At 38.1% G+C, this 22,126-nt stretch overlaps 1 protein-coding gene across 1 annotated transcript in view; it reads left to right on the forward strand.

Moving 5' to 3' along the window:
* Positions 1-1,556: 1,556 nt before the first annotated feature.
* WFS1 (Wolfram syndrome 1 (wolframin)) overlaps positions 1,557-22,126 on the forward strand; it is a 31,706-nt gene continuing 11,136 nt past the window's right edge. Inside the window, exons 1-2 of the mRNA XM_009878459.1 lie at positions 1,557-1,750; positions 20,146-20,228. Of these exons, the coding sequence (XP_009876761.1) occupies positions 1,558-1,750; positions 20,146-20,228 (276 nt within the window). The 5' untranslated portion in view covers position 1,557. The remainder of the gene's footprint in view (positions 1,751-20,145; positions 20,229-22,126) is intronic.

The raw sequence follows: 22,126 nt of genomic DNA on the forward strand, positions 1-22,126 counted from the left end.
CACACCTAAGCCCGCGGTAGGGGAAGTTGGTGGCTTTTGTAGGACAAGCGCAGTGACTTTTAGGAAGGGGGTGTTTCTGCCACCGAGGTAAGTGTTTCTGTGTTGGAGAAAGCCCTTTCTGGAAGGGGTTGGCCCGTGGCAGCGCATCCTCCGCGGCTGGCTCCGCCCGTGAGCCGCGTTTGCTCCAGAGCGCCCTAAGGTCAAGTTCAAACCGGCGCTGGAGTAACTTTTGTGACTGTACAATGGTTAAAAATACTCGTGCTGGTTTACTGGGAAAGTATTTTAATCTCTGTGTTTTTCCTAGGGGTGTTTGAAGGTTGAACGGAGCTGTGTCGGTTTATTTATAACTCGATGAAGAAACATAATACAGGAATGCATTTACTTGTATCGGTGAAATTTTGTCTGGTTTAGGGAAGCGAGCAAGTTGTCTAGATGGCAAAGAATGTGTTTTACAGTCATAATACTGATGGTAGTTTTAGCATCCTTTTGTGATCTTAGCGGAAGAAGTTATTGCCTGAGTTAAGTAGTATGTCTTTGGCTTTGGCTGTACTACTTTCATCTATTACAAGAACATCTTTAGGTCAGTATTCTGAACTTACTGAATTAAAATGTACGGTTTGTAGCCTGACACGTCCTACACTGTTGCTTGCGAATTGCTTGACTTGAGGGAAGTTGCTCTTAGGCAGAAGAGTTGCTGTGTGTTGTGCTCCACTAGCGTGTGCACACCTACTGACTGCCTGGCGTGTGTGAGCTAAGGTTTCAGAAAGCGCTTTTGTGAAAGTTCACTGATTTAAGGAACTTTTTACTGTAGAATAGAGATGGCCTCATCGTTTAGGAGGTGACTTACAGTGGAAGTTAAAAGGTCTTGTCTTGTAAGGAATTTAAAAGCCTTTCCCTCCCTGCCTTAGTGGTTTTGCGTGTGTAAATACTATTTTTTATGAAATTGGATATAGTAGTGGATAAAGATTTCAACAGGAAATGTCTGTAAGGAGCATCTCTGGTGGTTTTCCTCTCCTTATTTCCAGGGGCAGAGTTCTACATATTTTCCTCTTTTGCCTTCTTATGTTTCTTGTCTGCCTCTGTCACTGGTGGTGGCTGTGAACGAGCCCCTTGACGTTAAGTAAAACTTTCTGTCATTGTAGACATGTCAATACTGTTGCATAAAAAAATAGGGGCTAGTCTTTATTTCTTGCACGTGTAAGTAGAACATTAGATTTAGATAAGTTATTTATATGCAGTATTTACAGGATTGATTCATCAATTTTAGCATTTGTCTACACTTGAAAGTCAATTCTTATTTAATATGGGGAAAAAGGCAGTCACTATTGTGGCACAATGCTATAATGGTCAGTCTTAATTCAACAATAGCTACTTATGCTGGGAATTATTGAAGAATGTGTAAATATATCTTAAAGTTACTCTCAGCCTTCTTGCCCTTTTCTGGGCTTTTTGTTCAACTAATTATAGAAGTATATTCAGCTTTTAAATTTTTCTCTCTGGTTTTACTTTGTAACGCTACTATCTGGTAATTAATCATTATTCTCTGTTGCAGCTAAAATGAATTCAGAGCCTGATCCCCCCTCAAGTCCCTCTCACCCCCAGCTGCATCTTGGAAGGTCCCAGCTAAACGCAGCTGCTGGGGACCATAGTGAGAACAGTCAGAAATCTGGACCCCCTTCAGGAAATTCCGCAACTTTTTCTTCTTCAGTTCCTGGTTACTCCCGTAGCAGGGAGAAAGCTGAAAAAAAGGGTAAGTATGAAAGTGATTTTTATGCAAAATTTATTTATGTTAAACATTGGGAGATTATTGTGTGTGCATGTATTCTAAACTCTGTTTAAAAAGATGTGATAAAGTCAGAAATAAATTTCTTCAATTTCTTTTAACCTGTTGTTGTGAAAGATACTTTTCCCTTGTAGCTTACAGAGTTTTTGCACCCAATTTGACTTATGTGTACAGAGCATCAGGAAAGAAGTTTGACAAATTGGCAGGAAGAATTAAATGCAATTTAGCATAATATGAAGGTTTCATTTTGATTTCTTTAGTTGGCTAGATTGCATGCTAACTGTAGCTTTAATAAGAATTCTGATGTGGTTGAATAGATACTACTGTCATGTAGACTGAAGGAATAGTTAAGATGATAGATGAAACCAGAGCGACAGAAGCAAAGTTGAGATTAGCAGGCAGGTAGGAAGTTGGATCAAAAACCATGATACACTGAATGGCAGAATGATACTCTTTGCTTCACCCCATTCACTGTGAAACATTTGAGTTTCAAAGGTTTTGAAAACTGATGGGATGAGAAAAATGTCGCATGCAAAAGGTAGAAATTAAAATATCTGGCTCCTGTGCTCAGCTGCTGAGTTCCAGTTTTAAGTTCAGTTTGTAGTCTAACACTTGTGTGAGAGGGTCTTGTGTTCGAGGTCTAGCAAAATGACTGCTCTTCAACTTTAAAATCAGGCTTTTGATTCTCAAGAGTGTTTATGTGCATTCTCTTACGTTCATAAATATGAGTCACTCTATTGAAGGTAATAAGTCTATCCAAGAGTTTAAAATTATTAAATGTGTGAATATCTACGTGGCATGTATTAGATGCAGCAGAGCTTTGCATGTAGTTCAGGCCAATATTGTGGCTGTTTTGGCACATCTACTGTTTGCATCTAATTCAGAATTGGCTGTTGAAACCTTCTGGGTTCTTTGTTACTAAAGGGCACGTTCCAGATGGAGGAGAATTTTTGGAGGTTTGAATTTCTAACATGTTTCAGTGTATCATTACCAACTTTGTTGTCTCACACACCTGTAAAAGAATTCAGAGACAGTGGAGAATTTACACTCCTGACATTAATTACGTGATTGTTAATTTGGGATCAGTGTTAATGTGTATGTTTTACTTTCTTCATTCTCCAGTTTCCTAGTATGCTTCAACAGGGAAAGAATAGCAACAATATGGTATGGAGTTACCTTGGGCTTTGTTATGATTTGAAAGAGGAAAACATAACTTTCTGTCGTTGATACTCACATTAATGCAAAATGAATACAAGCTATCAGTCGAATGGTATTATACGCAGGGATTCTGTAAGGTATTCTTCTCTGGCTAATTTGTAGATTTTCATACTCCGTGTAAATATTGGACTTTTAAAATCATACAAAGATTTGCCTTAGTATGCTTTAGAGGCCTGTGTATTTACTAGTGATCCCTAAACAGTTTTGTATTATAGGTGCTTTTCTTTGTGTCCCTTTAAAGGAGGAATTTTGAGCATTGATTTATTTCTTCATTTCAGTTGTGACTTATTCCTGATTGCTTTAAATCTCTTCCCATGAAAATCTTCTCAGTGCCTGGTGCCACCGTCATTGCCCTTTCCATCCCCATCTTAATATACACAAGTATTTAATGCCTAAGAAGGAGCTGCTGTTGCCATTATGTCATGCCAGAGTCTCCAGCAACCAAGATTTTTAGTTGCAAACGTGCTCAGTAAGTTCGTATTTCTTCATGCAGTATTTTCTTCTACAGTCACTTTTGATTTATGTTACTTGTCAGTACTAGCAGTTTTGAGAACTGAAAACTCAAAATAAAAGCAGCAGAGAATTTTTCTTCCACTCACAGCAGCATTGGTCATCAGAATTCACAAAAGGATTATGGGAGGACTTCAGCAAGAAGTACAAATTCAAAATCACTTATGTGTGTATGGAAACTAATATGAAAAAAGGTGTCTCAGACAGGAAACTGTAACTTCATCAATTTTCAGAGTATTTGAACTGACAGAGAAGATCTTCCTTGGAATCCCCAGAGCCTTTACCAGTAAATAGCATTCAAGTTCCCGATAGATCTAGAAAGAGTGAAGATTGTGGTCCCTTAGCTATGGCATGTTGTGATCTAGTTGTATGAAAGGACATATGCACTAGACCAGATTTTTGGGAGAGGCTGTCCAGACTTCTTTCTTGGAAGATGAAGAAGTTGGTTACTTTGAGTAGTCGCTATATTTCACCGTGTTGATGACTGTAACTCTGAACGATGTACAAGAGGACAGAAAAAAAAACCCACATTGCTGTACAAAAAACTATCTCAATAAATATTATTCAATATCACAGAATGTCAGAGGTTGGAAGGGACCTCTAGAGATCATCTAGTCCAACCCCCCTGCCAAAGCAGGATCGCCTAGATATGTAAATATATAGAACAGTTCTCTTTATTGTTGACTTAAATATCTTGCACAAAATTCTATAAACTTAAATTTGTAGTAGAAGTGATTTAATTTTTTTATAAATTGCCTATGACTTACGTTGGAGAAAGGGAGATATGACATCCATCTCACATATTATCTTGAAAGACAGTTTTACCTTAAGCCTATCTGCCACATGCCCATGTGCCCTGAATGCAAAGAAGGGTAATGGTATCCTGGGCAAAGAGTTGCCAGCTGGTGGAGGGAGGTGATCCTTCCCCTCTACTTGGCACTGGTGAGGCCACAGCTGGAGTCCTGGGTCCAGTTCAGGGTTCCCCAGTACAAGAGAGGCATGGACAGAGTGGCGAGAATCCAATAAAGGGACACGAAGATGATGAAAAACTGAAATACAGGAGGCTTTGTCTGAACATCAGGAGGCACTTTTTTTTTTTTTTCTCTATTGTGAGGGTGACCAAGCACTGTCACAGGTTGCCCAGAGAGGCTGTGGAGTCTCCATCCTTGGAGATATTCAGAAGCCATCTGGACACAGTCCTGGGCAGTCAGCTGTTGGTGGCCCTGCATGAGCAAGGCGGGTTGGAGCAGCTGACCTCCAAAGGTCTCTTCCAACCTCAGACATTTGCTGATTCTTGAAATATTCTTGCTATTTTATCTATTTTTGGCTTGGGCTTTTTCTTCCAATCTCTGCTTATCTATGCTATGTTTAAGGTTGTGGCACCAGCGTGAATGAGAAGGGATAGATTTCCTGGAAACACCCATCTCCTACTGCCGCATTACCCATATCTTGCAGCATGATCTAGCGAATTAATGACTGCCCTGGCTCTGACTCAGTAAAGCATTTAAGCACACACATATCCTTAGCTACAAAGATGCTTCATTTGAACTCCTATCCTATAGTTTTTTTCTTAGCAATTTTTCAATCTATCTTCTGCTAATGTATCATTAGGTAGAGTTTTGGTTATTCCTTGTATAATTCATTTCATGATGAGAGATAACAGTGCTTTGAGAATTTATTGTGCAAATCAAATCTAGAGTTAATGAAAAAAAACCACCAATGTTCAGTTGTTGATCTTGAGATGATTTGTAGGTATTGTTTTTGTTGCTTTAAAAAAGGAGGCTATTCCTATTTCTGCTCAAAGCCATTGCATTCTTTAGAAAAGTTCTGCTTATATAAGTTATTGGGGTTTGTATATGTGTTAGGAGTGGAAAGAATATCAATACATCAACTCTTGTCTGAAAAATAAATTTTAAAAAGGGTTACTCTTTCAAGAGTCTTCCTGGAGAGGAAGTTTATTAGTGACCAAAGCATGTAGACTGCTAATTAGGGCTTCTGAAATTTTAAAACCATTGAGTCATCAGTATTCACATAAGAAAATTACAGGAGAGTTGCCAGTTGCTTAAATAAAAAAGTTCTGCCATAATTTTGTAGTCTGTGCAAAGAGGAGCATGACGTATAGCAAGGAAGACCAGGGGCTGCTTGCTAATGAAGTCTGGTGAAGTTTATTAAAACAGACTAAGACTCAAATCTCCTAAGACACTTTCAATGCCTTTTATGAGGTACACAGGCCCCTTCAATTACTGTCCAGCTGCTACATACCCATTTTTGGCATCTATATTTCATCCACTCTGTGCATCCTCCTTCCTTCAATACAGCCTTAAAGCAGTGCAAAAAGAAATGGCTCAGATGAGCGCTCTGGAGGTCCCAATGCCAGATTCTCCAAATAGGCTTAAAAGCAATATTCTTGCTAGTGAAATCATTTCCTCTATGTGGACAGAGACCAGAGCTAGGAAAAAAGCACCTTCAACAAGTTCCCTCAACGTGCGATTATCTGAATACTCCTGCTATTAATATAACATTTCTGAAAGAGAGGCATGAATCCTTGCTCCAGGTAAGTGCTGTGTTGCTGAGCTAGAACGTAGCTTTCTGTGGCCCAGTGGATATTTTGCTTTTGATTCAGATGAAAAGAAAGCAGATTTGAGAGAAATTTCTCACAATAAAATAGTGGTCTAATACTTGCCTGGGATATCTAGATGAGAGTAACTGCTTCAAGTCAAGCTATAATGGTCTCTCGAACCAGACTTACTCACACCCCACGTAAGTATTTCTTGTCCTGCAGGTTATCTGGAGATTTCTTGCAGTGCTAAAGGACTTTCAAGCATGTAAAGTGTCTTTCTTAAAAATTAAGTGCCAGTCCACCAGTAAAACAGGACATCATAGGATAGTTGAGAAATCTGGGAGGTATTGTGAAGTGATGATCTTTCATATGTGGATGAAATGCTTGGATGTGGTCCTGTGTGACTGCCCTAGGGCATCCTGCTCTGGCAGGGGCATCGGGCTAGATGATCCCTAGACGTCCCTTCCAAGCCCTGACATTCTATGATTCCATGATTTTACATCCTTCATTGTAAGTATGCTGGCCAGTAAGGTTGGAGAGGAAGAATCAGGTAGGCATTCAAAGGTGAGAGTTTGGGAAGTTTCAGGAGCATTGCAGAGTTAAGTTGCAGTGCTTGAACAAGCGTCTCTGGTTAAGGAACTAATTTCTGGTTTGACCATGTTTTTGCTGTTAAGAAAATATGCACAGATCTGTTCCTCAAGAATTGAGAACATATGGAGAAAGTATTTGTACTGAGAACTTTGCGTGCAGAAATTGGTTTCCTATGTTTTGTTTGTGGATGTGCAGAGTTCTGCTTGTTCTTAGGAAGGTTATAGGGTTTTTTTTGTTTCTCTTGGAGGAAATTATTTTATAAATTGTGTGACTTAGAATTTTTAAACAGTACAAAAATTTCTTCTAAACGGTTTATAATGCGTTGTAGCAATGTACAACAGCGTATCTCCAACACATTGCTAAATGATAGCGAATAGGGAACTTCTCTAATTTACAAATATTTTCTGAGTGTTAGCCTCTTCCACTTAATGTTACAAAGAACCTCTGCTTCAAAGCTCTATTTTAGTACTTTATCTTCGATATCTGCCAGAATGCTTGTACAGACTAACTGTTGAGGCAAACTGAAATATTTGTGCATGCCTTGAAGAAATCTCAGAAAAATCTTTGATTGTTAGGAGGGGAGGATTATACCTTGAAGTATTAATTAGTTAGCAATTTATCTGTCAGTTTATTAATGCCCCTTCAAACTTTACCTGTAATTACTCAAGCTCCTGGAAAGCTCATTTGCCAGGCATTTTTCTGGGGGAGAAGTGATTCTATCCAAACAAAAGTTAATAACTAATTTCAGATAAAATTTTGGGACATAGTCATAGTTTGTGCAGAACAATGGGGATTGTCATTTTTAGATGTGCTGCTACTGTTGTCAATAACGTGCTGGTGTTTTTACTGTACATGGGATAGGATTGGGCACCCATTTATTTGAGGAAAGATTCTACATCTTTGCGTCTTTCGCTGTTTGAAATGCATGAAAGTTTTCTTCGGCTGATAACGAAGCTGTTGTTACTGGTAACAATTTTTGCTTTCACACAATGAACCAGGTTAAGAGAAGTGCACCAGCTCAGTCTTCCTCCATTATTTTTCAGGTAGATTGACTTCCTAATCTGTGTTAGTTTATGATTAAAAAAAAGTTTGTTCTAGCATAGTCCCAGGGTATCAGAAGGATAGAAATGAGCAGCCGAAGGGTAGAAAGGGAAGAGCTATATTCACATTAGTAAAATATGTAGTGAAATAGGAATAGCTCTGTAAATGAACTCAAATTCTGTATTGTACACTTTTAAAAATATGATGTAGTGGTTGGAATGCAGTCTTTCAGTTGAGTTTCCTTCAAAAGGAAGCCAGTGTATGTGTTCCACTGTGCAAAGGAAATGCATTAAATGGAGAAAAGCTGAAAATTTAAAAGCACATTCTTCCTCTAGACCAGTTTTCTAATATAATGCATCTGCATTCATCAGTAGCAAGAACTGCTAAATTCCTGGGGGTGTTTTGCAGTGGCTTTGGAGGAAATGATTTGGAAGTACATGGTACACTTACATTCATCTTCAAATAAAACGCTACAATAATCAAGGAGAAACTTGACACTGTTTTGCTGCTTAAGAGGGCCTCTTGCAGCCACAGAAGTCCCACTTCACTGTGAAAGTTAGGTGACACTGGAAACAGTAAACTGAGAAATAAAACTAATCTTATGCCAAGTCAGGTAATTTTTAGAACTGCTTACTAATCAAGGTAATAAGGCACCATGGATTTGCAAAACGATTGGGGTGGGTCTTTTGTTAAGAGCCACTCTATTTTGACAGTAAGCTAATGAACTGCTAGAGTGTGTAGTAAGGAGCCTAAACGGCAGAATTGCTGAAATTCCGTTAAGCGTTGTGCCAGTTGTTATGATGACTTTAGGTCTTCACCTACAAAAATATATGGGTTTATGACCCCAGCTCTTTTTTACCTTGCTTTTCTGCAGCTTGCATTTCTCTCTCTCTCTCTCTCTCTCTCTCTCTCTCTCTCTCTCTCTCCCTCTCTCTCTCTCTCTCTCTCTCTCTCTTTTTTTTCTCCTTTTTTGTGGCTGGGGTTAATAATGATTATCAACTGAGAAATGACAAAAAGCTTATTTATTTCTAACTCTTCTGGTTTGGAACAGGCTAGATTTATTGCAGCTTATCCATGAAGGATTTAATCAGAGATGCTTGCACAGAAAAAGCAGCAGGGCTATCTCATTAGTTGTGCATAAATAATTTGAATGACTGTAAATTATCATTGTACAATAATAGCTATACTAGAAAGAAATAACTTTTAAGAATAGTTTTCCTTCCACTTTTAAAGTTCATAGTCTTTTTATTATCACTCCTAGTCTTCCACCTCCGTGGCAGTTTTTTTTATTGCTCTTCTGACAATTTGCCTTCATTTTGTGGGGATGCAGAAGTTCCCTTTTCAGTTTAATGCTATCTGATGACTTGCATTTGTGGTGTAACTAAGACTGTTATCATACCTAAAAATGCATTGCTGGTCCCAGAGAAAGCAGAGCTGAGTCCTAGACCTCAGCACCTCTGTGAAAAGATATTATCCCCGTCTCTCCCTGTCCCTGTTACAACCTTGAAAAATAGAATGCCTGGCAATGTATGCCAATATAATTATTTTTAATTGTTCTTGGGGCCAGTAGGACCATCTTAAGTTCTAACCATGAAAGTTGAGGTGCACATAAGAAAAACGTGCAATGTACTCTTAGTTGTACCAACCCCTTATTTTGTGCTTAAAATAAGAATCTAGGAGGCTTCTGAATGGATGAAAGGATTCAACACTTATGGATAGAGCATATAAACACCTGAAGTTAATAAAACCATTTATCAAAACAATGATGTTTGTACAAAGTATTTCTCCCTCTCCAGTCAGTTCCTTCATTTATGTCATTATATTCCATGTGTACAAACCATGTTTATGATGTGATGCTTAATGCCTGCTTTTGTGTTGAATGTCAGTCTTTCCAGAAACTTTACTCCTACATGGGTACTGCACACAATACCACTGAACTTCTGGAGCAACTGGAAAGTGAGTAGGAGGATCTTATCAAATTCAACAAGGGCAAGTGAAGAGTTTTGCACCTGGGAAAGAATAACCCCATGTGCCAGTATAGGCTGGGGATTGACCTGCTGGAGAGCAGCGTCGGAGAAAGGGACCTGGGAGTGCTAGTGGACAGAGATGATGAAGGGAGTGGAACATCTCCCTTAGGAGGAAAGGCTGAAGGAGCTGGGTCTCTTCAGCTTGGAGAAGAGGAGGCTGAGGGGTGACCTCATAAATGTTTATAAATATGTCACGGGGGAATGTCAGGAGGGTGGAGCCGAACTCTTCTCAGTGATGTCCAATGACAGGACAAGGGGCAATGGGTACAAGCTGGAACATAGGAGGTTCCACAAAAACATTAGGAAAAACTTTTTCACTGTGAGGGTGACAGAGCCCTGGCACAGGCTGCCCAGGGAGGTTGTGGAGTCTCCTTCTCTGGAGACATTCAAAACCTGCCCGGACACATTCCTGTGTGACCTGCTGTAGGTGATCCTGCTCTGGCAGGGGGGCTGGACTGGATGATCTTTCGAGGTCCCTTCCATCCCCTGGCATTCTGTGTTTCTACGATTTCTCTAGAGATTCAAACTGGCTCTGCTGAACAGTGAAAGCTCAGCGGTACAATCCAGTGACACACAAAAGCTGGTAAAACCGATATTTTTGTTACACAATATAGAGGGATCAACTTTTTCTAAAAGCACATTGGTAATAGAAAATCTATCTGTGGATGAACAGTTTAAATCTCTTTTTTCCTGAAAGAAAGAAGTCAGACACTTTTCACTTTGAAGATGTGCTTACATTGCATCTTCTAGCAAATGAAAGGATTTTTATTTTGTTATTAATATGCATATATGCCTTTTCTCCTAAATGCATCCGAGATTCTACAAAGCTTGTTTCACAGTGAAAACAAAATTTGTAATAGAAAGTTGTGTGCTGTTCCCTGAAAATTTTGAATTTGTTGGATTTTTATTAACTTACGAGAACTGTGCTTGCAGAAGGAACTTTTCCGGCAAAAAAAATCCTATGTAACACTGCATCAGAATTACCATCATACACTTCTTGAAGGGACTAGAGGTATATATAGGACATGACTCCAAAAGAAATGCCATGTGGGGACATTTTGCACAAAATGTGTTCTGCTATATGTATTTTAGCTGATATTCATGGGCAGGTATGCCCTTAAGCTTTAATTTTCCTACTTTTTAAGCAACAAATAGTCAAAGAAACAAGTATGTTTGTTTGCATTATTTACTTTGTATCTGCATGCATTCTTGATGCTTCCTGCCTAATGTTAGAAAACCTTATTTCAACATTGTAAAATTTTCCTCATACTAGCAAATGAGCTATTTCTGAGAATCTGCAAGATTAATTTCTATAGCTAGTATGTTTAATTAGTGAACTTCATAAAGCAAATTCATTCAGTCTTCTAACACATATAAACTGCTTCACATTTGTGACAGGTGGTTATTTCTGATCTTTCAGTCATGCTTTGTTTATTTTTTTTTTTCCTTTTTTGGGGGGGAGGTTAGCCTTACAAGGCCAGATAATTACTACACAGTCCTATCATGGTTTTGAACTGTGTAAACTGTGTAGTAATACCTCTGCTGATCTCACAAGAGGCTGTAGCAACTTCTCTTTCTGAGAAGCAAAGGTAATTTTTGAAGGAATAGAGAACAAGACTGTTGAAAGCTGAGGAGTAGGAGACAGAATGCTTTTACGACAGTGGTTTGCGAATCGCATTCAGTTGGCCAGAGCCAAAAGGCACAAGTGCTTCAGAGCAGTCTGCAAATACAGTGGTTTTGCGGGTAGGTTGTCTTTAGCGATTGAATGCTTGTTTTTTAAGAAGTCAAAGGCTGCTTTTTTCTCTTTTAGTTCATTTTAGCTTTATTCTACACAAGGTGTTGAAATACAGGGGACAAGAACGTTTTTCGGGGCCCCTGAATGGAAACTGAGAATGTAAAATAAATGGTAAAAAATTGCTGGCTTCTAGCAAGCTGATTCTCTTTGTGGATGTTTATAGTAATAATTCAGATGATATGCATCCTTTCGGTGCACCACCCTGACTTCCTTTGGGACAGGATATATAGTATGGTTTTGAGCTGTTACTGACTGTTTCTTTATCAAGCTAAACCAGCGCTAGGTTTAGCTACAGTTTAATATAAGTTTTAGTTTTCGTGATGAAGGTCATGGCACAGAGTGCATTTATAACTCTGAACTTAATGGTAGAATAGTTCGACTCCATATTAGAGTACTACTTAGGCACTTTTATTATCTTGCGTATGGGATGAGGCATGTTTTTGTCAAATTCTCTAGACATAAATGATACAATAAAAAACGAGCTTCATGTTCATCATAATGAAAGCCACGGAAGCAGCTTTTTCCAATACAGTAACTAATCCCGTGTCTGGTTTTTTTGTGTCATGTCTGTCTCCACGTACATGTTTATTTGTTCAGCTTCTGTCATGGAGCACAGTGGGAGGGGTGGAGTTGAGCAGCAAACGTAGGTTATTCATATTAGTACCCTCTCAAAGTAAAAGCAAGTGACTTTATTTGTAGTTCAGAGAGTACTCAGTTTCAGATACAGTTACAATAAGACCTTCTTGCTAAAGCAATCAAGTGACGTACACCTGGAGCTTCAAGTAGTTACGGTGCTGTACAGCGTGACAAAGATCAGTTCAGACATCAGTACACTTCATGATATATGAAGAATTTGTTCATGTGTGTGGGAAGATCAAATATAAAAGAAGATATTCTTCCCTCCCTGCTCCCACTCCAGTGAATTAGCTGGTGGAAAGACCTGTGAGTGAAAGCTTGTTCCATACTACTCTTCGTCAAACGTGTAAATTACTCTTGTCAGTTAATAACATGGAGCCGAGGGAAACGCTGACATCCTGTGACTTCTTCTAAGTACTTATATTAAGTAGTGAGCTTATGAGGGATAAAGCTAATGAAGATACGAAGTGGAGTTTTTGTTTGCCTGGAAGCTCTCCAGCTTTCTTCTCTCCTGCCCGAACTAGCAGTGGAGCGGTACACTTTGTGAGCTCTGTGTGAAGGCTCACAGAATTTGCTGTCAACACTCGGTATTATTTGAGAACCTGAATGCCAACAAATTTCTTCAAGGTTATTCTTTTTTTTTTTTCATGCAAATCATTTGCACTGTTATTTACAGTGTGCCTCTAAGGCCAGAGAGCTTTTTCTAAATGCAGTGCTACTGCTGTCCCTGCTTGATTTTATTCATGATTTACTGAGATGTTAATGGCATTCAGTAGTAGCTGTTTCCTTCTCAGAATGTTCTTGAGCAACTTGCAGCCTAGAGACTTCCTTGCTCAGTAGTGAGATTTTTATATTTGATAGTGATGTCTGGGTTTTTCTTATGCTCTTGATTTGTCCAGTTGTTTTTTCAACTCATATAAATACTTGGCATTGGCCACATACTTTGGCCTGTTGATGCCCTTTGGTCTCTCTGTCTGCATTCCCTAACTGTGCAAATTCTTAATGCATCTTTCTCCTCAGTTTCTTGCCCAGGTTAAAAAGCCTTGATAATAGCATGGAGCTGACTTTTTCGTAAGAAAGTGTGTTACAACTCTGAGGTTTTATTCTGAGTGGTAATAGGTCAGAGCTTATCACTGTGTGTACAACGATAAAATATCCTGATTTGCATTTACTCCATTTCATCTCACTTTTTATCACTTAGTGATTATTTGCATTTGTTTGGGGGGGGTGCATTAATTGCTTCTGAGGTGGTTTTTTTTTTTGGCCTGAATAACACAGAATAATCAAAAGACTGTCACATCCATCTTAGTCTTTCTTTTTTTTCCATTTACGCACAAATGCACTGAATAATATAGGCCTTATTGTATATACTTGCGTGTCTAAACTGTTAATCTTTGCTCAAGTAGAATGAGAGCTGTATGTTTCTCTTCTTTGTTCTTCATTTCTTAGTCTCTTACTAACCCAGGTAACAGCCTGCATTCTAATGCATTTAGAGGACTACTGTGAGAAGCTGTACTCACTGTCTTTGGAAATGGAAATGTGAGCTGCATCCACTTGTCCTCCAACCTTTTTGGATGCTTCAGGGACATCTTATTTCAAGGCTTTCACAAGATTTTCTAATTTTACTCAGTTTCTCTTTTTTTGCCCCTTCCATGGGGGGTTAAGATGTTTTGAGTTGTGGGGGTTTTTATATATTTGCCTTGTATGGATATCAGATTTAATAGACTCTTTTCGTGGATCTCTATGGTATCATACTTGCAGCTTTCCATTTCTGAGTTTTAAGTGAGGGGCTATACGCTGCCCTATATAGTTCAACAGAACTTGGATAAACAATTCAGAGAAACTACAGTTTTAAACACAGTTAAACAGAGAAGCTACCGTTTCTTTTAAGTTTGAAATTTCAGCACAAGAGCTTCTCAATGCTATTTGCTGGCAGGGAAAAAAAGTAGTAATCTTTAAACACAATTAAAAGAAATGGTAGCTTCTCTGTTTAAGTTTGAAATTTCAGCACAAGAGCTTCTCAATGCTATTTGCTGGCAGGGAAAAAAAGTAGTAATCTAACATTTTTTTGGTTTATCTTTTACTGTAGCTTTCTCTTTTTCAGATATCCAATTGTCCTTGAATTGTCTGTAGGCCCTGTAGTCTACCTGATAAGCTAGCTACTCCTGATGTGCTTGCAAAAGCCATAAAAATGTAGTGCCAGGTTCTGCATTGTGTTGTTCTCCAAGTCTTTTTTACCTTGATCTGTTGTGGTATGTGCTTTAAGTTCATTGGTTTTTTTGTATTTTTCTCTGTTATAACATGACCTTAGCTTTACAGTGTGCATTCTTATTTCTAAGAAATATCTTTCCCCTTTTTTATTATTTTTTTTTCAGTCTGACTTTGCTTTTAAATAGGAGTGTAAAAGTTGTTGGTGTTTTGTGTTTTTGGGGGTTTTTTTACTTCTGAAACTCCTGTTGGTGTACTAAATCTAACTTTCTTTTGTAAAAGTGACTCACCAGACTCTTAAACTGGGTTGTGTGCATTGTTCAGTTAGAAGCAAAAATTGTTTTCTGTGTTTTGGTTTCTCTGACTGGCTACCTCATGAAGTTATTTATTAAATATATCTGAAATCTTACTCTCATATCATTCTTGATTGTGATACTTTCTGGGAGGTAGTTGAGGTCATTATTGCTGCTTTCTGGCCTTCTGCTCTGATTTTTCTCTGTGTGTCTTAATCACCTTTATTCAAAAGATCGAGGAAACTGCATTTAAAATCCTGTGTTTAAAAAAACCAAAAACTAAACTAAAATTTGCAAGATAGTTGTGAGATTGACAACTTACTGTTGTTTGTCTCACTTTGCTGGGCCAGCTTGGTAGCTGACTCTTCAGTTACTTCATGAACACTTGCTGTGCTAATAAGATGGGAAGGCCAGTCCAGAAATCTTGTTTTGTATCTTGTCATCCCAGATTCTTTGTTCTTTCCAACACATATTGTAGGGTTGTGGGTTGTTTTTTTTTCCCTCCTTCTTCTGCATGTTCCTGTCACTTTATTTTCTGAGCCCAAATGAATGCTTGTAGTTATGATCAAATCCAGTGTGTGTGCCAAACAGGTTTCCTTCATACGTAGTGTGGGTGTTGCTTAATGCGTTAACTTTTGTTTGGCAGAGCTTCCATGCAGCTTTAACTTTCACATGTAAAACCTGTAATTCCTTTAAACTTGCATATTTGCAATGAATTCTTTGTCTTCATTATTGCTTCCTGTCTGGGAAACTGCTTTCAGTTCTCATTTTATCCTGTTCTCATTAGGTTTCCACTGTTCAAAGCACTTGGAAGTGCCCAGCTTGTATTTGTGTAAAAATTGGTCTCTTGTGAATGGTAACTGTCTTGTGGCTGGCCCCTAGTGCCTGGGTGAACAAATAAGGTCTCAGGCTCAAAAGGCATGAGAAATTGTGACCCTTTAAAATACAAGTTTTTGGTTTTGGTATCCCTTGTTCATAGTCTTTTTCCTCGTTTTATCTGGAGAATTTGGGTGCTGTAGTGACCTGAGAATAAGGAGGTCTGTGCCCCTGGCCAAGGGGTGATAAAAGCAGGCAAAATACTAAAACTTCGTTTTTCTGGGTAGATCTGCTCTGCTGGGAGCTTTAATATGTTTATGTTGGTAGGACGGTAAATCAACAAACATTTTTATTATTCAGTATGCACTCTATTGACTTTTTTTTTTTTGCATTAAATAACTTCTAGATTTTAAAATTTTTTTTTTTTTTAAGGAATTTAAATGATTCCTACCACTTAAAAAAGCACTTAAAAAATTGTGGTGGTTTTATGTGGTGCTTGGGTGTGTATGATCCACTCCATGTTTATGAATATAACTTAAAAAATCTTTCCTTATATGTAAGCCTTATCGCTTATGTACCTTTAAATACTTTAGAATTCCTATAGTCAATATGTGAAGTAATGTATGAAGTTTAAAAAAGTAAATAGTAGTCATTAGTTTCAATTAGCCTGACTACAACCTTTTACAAACATCTGTGTTTAGACTAATGTATTCTGAGTATTTTTCTGGAGTTGGAAAACATACTTTTTACTAATAAACAGAAATGACTCTAGTAATATTTTGATAGCATCATTGAAGCCTATCTGCTAATAATACTCAGCTTTAGCGTACTCTTGTAAATGTTATATAAGACTGTGAAATGCATACTAGCTTATATCAATTTCATTGTATTGAGTCTTTTTTAATAATTGCTTTAATAAAGTACAATTTGCTTGATGGCTTTAACCTGTTAAATGAAAAGCCTAAATCTCAAATGTGGATATTACCATAGGCCTTCAGCTGTTTAAATGCTTTCTGTAGAAAGAGAACATAAACTCATCAGACTCAGAAATACATCTGCTTCATCCTTTGCAGATTGCAAATATTTTCTTGTCTCCTCACTTTTTTTTTTTTAATGGAACAAAGAAAATTAAAGGATAGAGTATCATTTCATATCTTAAGCTTAAGACTTAATCACACAGAATAATAAAAATAAAACTTTAAATTTTATTAATAATGTGATTGTTCAAAAACCCACTGAATAATCTGTGTGGGTGACCCCTCTCTGTGTGAGGGCAGAATTAACTTGTTCGTAAATTAGGAACTGAACCACAGAGCAGCCTGGTGATGAACTGAGATTTGCACAGGGTCTTGGCAGGGTCAGAATTACAGCCAAATGTGAAGTACTTACCACCCTTCTGTGTTGTGGTCCTATCTTGATTTGTTTCTTACATGTATGATACATGATATCTAAAACTTGGATGCTTTCACTTGCCTGCTTGCAGTTGAATGACTGCAGTGCTTGTGAACCTTGAATAACTGATAGATTTCATTGGCTTATATAAATTCACCTGACACACAACAGCTCATGAAGTCTATTTTAATTGTCATAAAAGATGCATGAAGTACTGCGAGATGAGTGTTCCTCCCTTCTGGAAACTTTTATATTCAAGGCAGTAAATTTTGACATTAAATAGACATGATTTTTTAGCAAAGCTGGAAAATAAAAGCTTCCACTGACAGCATTTCCATTGCAGTACTCTTATGTGGGAGGAATACACATCAAGATATTTTCTGACTAAAAACACAGTTAAGAACAAGGGCGATAAGTTACAGATCACCACTTTTTATATTTTTATGGTGGGTGCATTTACTCTTACGTTATATTTGTTCTAATGTTGAGCTCAGTTGAAAGAAAGTATGTGTTGTCCATCCTTGTTCCAAAACATACTTCAGCTGTGTTTTGGACCTTTTACCTTGAGACACTGACCTAAATACCTTAAGACAAAGTAAACTCATATGGCAGTCATAGAATTTAAGTCATTCATCCGCTGTCTTTTACTTATCCTCTTGTTTGTACTTTAAGCAGTATTGCCACTTACGGGAACGCTATGCTGCTAAAGCCATTCTAAATTTGATCTCCAAAACACTCCACAACCTGCTCTTCTGCCTTTGCCCTGTGACTACAGGACCAACCCACAGACATAAATAAAAGATAGTTAATTAAAATTATATTAATAGGTCACATGTGAGGGTACACAGAAGTAATAACCAGGCGGGAGATACAGGACAGTAGGTCGAAAATAATGATAGAAAGCATGTCTTTCCTCTGGCAGCCAGCTCTGCGAGAGCAAACATTTCAACAAGTTTGCCCTGCAGTACCAGCATGTTTTATTTTCTTTTCTCAGTGCAGGTGATAGTTGGAGCATGAGGCTGCACGTTTTTGATTTTTCTTTTTACCATCTTCACAAAGAGCGTTATTTTCATTTTAATCCACAATGCGATGACAGTAAAGTAACTGTATTCTGGTGCTGAAGAAGTAAAATGGGAATGCTCTACTGCTTCCTATTGCGGTAAGTGTGTTCTTGTCTAACGTGCATTGATCTGAGCAAGAGATGGAAGGGATCAGAGCCATATCATGCTCCTAGGTGTGGTGACTGTAAGCTGCCAGAGAACTGCTCTTCTTACTAGGGCTTATATCGGTTTAGCATCTGCTTTCTATAGTTTGCTTTCATATACCCGTGTGTAAATTCCAGTTAATTATTGAACACTAGCCTCCGACTGGTGACTCCTATCCAGAGTGTCACGGAAATATTTGTGGCAGTCTCATCTCAGTATGTAGAAAACCCTGAAGAGAAAAAATTAAAAAAAAAAAAATAAAAAATCCATAGCCAAGACTTGTTGCAGAAATTTCACATTCATGAACTTATTTTGCATCGAAAAAAGGAAGAAAAAGAGTACTGTGTCACCCAGCTTTTTCATTTGGGTAGGGTAGACGGGTGAATATTATTTCTTTCAGACAGTATGCTCTTTCCTCTAACTTCTTGTTTATTATAAGCAGAAAGCTCGAGTGATGTCTGTTGGTGTGAGCGGTGCCATCTGGAGAACAGCTTCTGTCTTGTTTAGAGTTCAGTCCTGTTGGTTGAGAGCAAGGAGATTAAGTAGTTAATTTTGCTGCGACGCTGTTTGCCTGTTATACAATAATATTTTTACAGCTTTCTGAAAAGACCCAGTACTAAATGAAAATTAGTTTTCATTATGTGCCTTGTTTAGGCAGACAACATGTTATAATCTGGCATTTGTATATTTCCAAGTAAAGCTTGGCAGACAAAACTGTGGAATGGTGAAGGAGAAAACTTACTTCATGGTTTACTCTTGTTAAAATGCATCCATTTTAATGAAAGTATTGGCTTGTAGCCTGTTCTTGTTTGGAAACAGTCCCAGTACCAGGAATGTTAAAGAATGTAAGTAGCTCTGTTCTTCAAGAGATTATTGGGAGTGGGGTTTATTTCTTCCTTCCTCCCACCTTTTGAAAAAGAGCTGATCCTGAATAGCACCTCAGGTAGTGGAGCTGCTTACCAGCTTCTGCCCAGGTTAGGGAGAGGCTGAAACCTGTGAGTGGATGCCAGAAAGCTTCTCTGTCGGTTTCCTATGTTTGGAAACTGCTTCCTAACCACATGTTCTTCTGCTGTTTGTGCCCACAAATCTGAAGCTATGAAGAGTCACCGTGTGTTTGGTGATCTTGTGAGATACTGTGGTACGTACGGGTCAAACTTCGGCACTTACTCTTGAGTTTGGATCTTCCTTTCTCTCTGCTCTTTCAGGTGGTCTGATGAGGCTGTTGTACTGAATCGGTGGTCTATTGTCCTTCCTTAATGCTTATCCAATGTAAAGCATACAAGTTCTGTTGGTTTTTCTCTTTAAAACTATTTCAAACTAATTTCTGAGAAGTCATATCATAAAAACTAGCAGTTCTAGCCTTCCTCAGCTTTTCCACTAAACTTATTCTTCATTCATCAAGTCTCATGCAGCATGACATTGTTTGCAAACACTGGATGTCAGATAAAGCTATCAAGATTTTTTCTTTATGGTTAACTGGTGGACCAATATGATGCTATTAAGTCTGTATGCATACTGTATATAGGAAGGGAGAAAAAAAAAAATACATGTCAATATGGAGCTAGACACACAAAAGTGAGGTTTATAAGGTGTAGTCATTGTTAGTTTCTGTGTGCTCCAGGGACTGAGGAGCTGAGCTCTCAAATGTCCCGGGAATGTTTTAAAAGCTGGTTAATCTTTCAAAATTCTTGAAAAGGCTCCATTATTAAAGAGACTGCCAGGTGAAAATCAAGAATAAGAACAGTAGTAGTACAAAAGCTGGTATATACTACGTGTCCCACATGTGCTTGTATTTATTGTAATGAATATTCTATTGAGAAATTCTGTGGAAGTGATGTATGTGTTGCCCTGTGGCAGGTACCAAACAATTAATGGTAAATATGCTCATGTACAACACTGAGATGGAGCGTAGATGTTGTAATGAGTTAATTTTCACTATTCTTGCAAAAAATCTCATGTTGGATTTTTTTAGGTATGATCCTTTAATTCATCAACCACATATAGGAAGGATTTATAAAGTAATTTCAAATATTGCTAATAAACACTTTTCTTTACCAAATTAATTTATAGAGGGCATGAAGGAAGAACCTGAAGTGCTATTTGAGGAACTGCTTGAGCGGGCCAAAGCTGGAGAACCAAAAGCACAAACGGAGGTAATTTTATGTGCTCTTTGTCCTGTCTTGTTTGCTCTTAGTTCCCAAAATAGCCGCTGCCTGCTGTAGAACTGTTACTGCTTCTTTCGTTGAACCGTATCTGCTTTGATCTTAAACTATTCAAAGAAAGGTGATACCAGATGGTTCCTCTGTCTTGAAAAATGCTGCTTGCTTGGAAGTGTTATTGGATTGAGGTCCAACTGTTGAGTAAGCCTTTAAGATACATATGAAAATGGGGAGGGTAGTCTGAGAGCATGGAGAAGGTACAGAACTGCATTTGTGCTTTTTTTTATTTTTTTCTTTTCTAAATCATGTGCCAAAGAGTTGGTATGGAGAGGTGCAGGTCGGGACTGTTAAATGCTGTTGGTTCAGCACTGCACTATTTGCAGGATACCAGGACTCTTAGGCTGCACTCTTGCAGAATGAACTGCCACTGAGGTGCTTTAAAAGGAGCAGAGGCTGACTGATGTTCTGCTTTTATACAATTTCTCTGTTGAAATAGCCTATTTTAGAAAAGAAGCCCCTCCTTGTTTGTTAGAATTAGCTATGCTTAGTTGTGTAATGGCAGATCTAATTGAATTAATAATGACAATTCTGTTACTGTATGCGTTAGTGCTTTCAGTGTCTCTTCGGTTTTAGAAAAATTGTACTGGCTTTCTGCTGCATTCCATTGTCTGCTGTATTGGTCTAGTATAAATAGCTTAAAATTATTTAGAAGGACTTTGTATTTAAATTAGTTAGCATTTTACTCGAGCATTCTTCTCCAGCCTCAGCTTTGATGGCAAAAGGGAATGGTTATGGTCTCTTGCATGCTTGTTGGTGGTTTGAGGTTTTTCCTAAGGATTGCCAGTCTTTTTACAAGTAAAAATAAAAGGTGGGCATGGGAAAGAAATTCTTTTAAAGCTATTAAAAATAATATGGCAACGCCAGGCTGGTTACCTACTCTATCTGAATGAGTTTGAAGGGCAGGCTGTCCTTGCAGTTGTAACACCAGATGGTAACAAATTCCTCACCTTTTGAAACAGCTGTGGTCTTGAGGAGGATGAAGCTTTAGCCTTGAGGCAAACACTGCTGTAAAATCCACATTTTGGCTCTGTTACTCCACACAAAAGTAAGCAAATAGCATAAATATTCTTTCAGGATATAACTTCCCATTGAGTAAGAAGTATCTTATGTAATCAAAGCCTATGATACGTGCATCTGTATCTATGCAATTAATATTTTTTTTATCTTTCCCAATTCATTCCACCTTCACTCCCTTCCTTTTAGCTCTTTAACTGTGTACACTTTCTATTCCCACACAATAGTAGGATTCATGTCATAAAGATTTCCAGCATACAATTTTGCTTTGATAGGCATTCAGGGTGAATTGACTACCTGAAAAGGAACTCCAAATACAGTTGTTTCTTTTCTATGCAATCACTTGTGGAGAAGGAATTAACTTTTAGCTTTTAAAACCCTAAAAACATATTTCTTCTCTATTGTTACGTATGTCCCTTTGGAATCAGTTAGAAAAATTTGGTTTTAATTCTTGCCTTTGTAGGCGTGCAAGTAAGAAGCTGCAATGGCATTGTTGTGCTGTGTGCTAATAATTACAAAGTCAAACACAAAAAAAATGCTCGGTTCACTGGGTTTTGTACTTATTGCTGTGAGTTTATTCAAAAATAACCCTGCGATGACTATGGAAATAAATGCACTCAGAGTGGCTGTCAGTCTGTATTACTGTAGCTTTGTGTAGATTCTTTACTGAGAAGTAACTGTACAGTAATTATGTAAATGAGACACCCACAGCTGGGATTCTGTAACGGAGAAGAGGCAGCTCTGTGTCTTTAACCAGAGGATCTCTGCAGGAGGAACGCTTGAGATGACCACCTCAGTTAGCGAAACCCACAGGTGAG

Source organism: Apaloderma vittatum, unplaced genomic scaffold (assembly GCF_000703405.1).
Source record: "Apaloderma vittatum isolate BGI_N311 unplaced genomic scaffold, ASM70340v1 scaffold10061, whole genome shotgun sequence".
Classification (NCBI taxonomy): Eukaryota; Metazoa; Chordata; class Aves; order Trogoniformes; family Trogonidae; genus Apaloderma; species Apaloderma vittatum.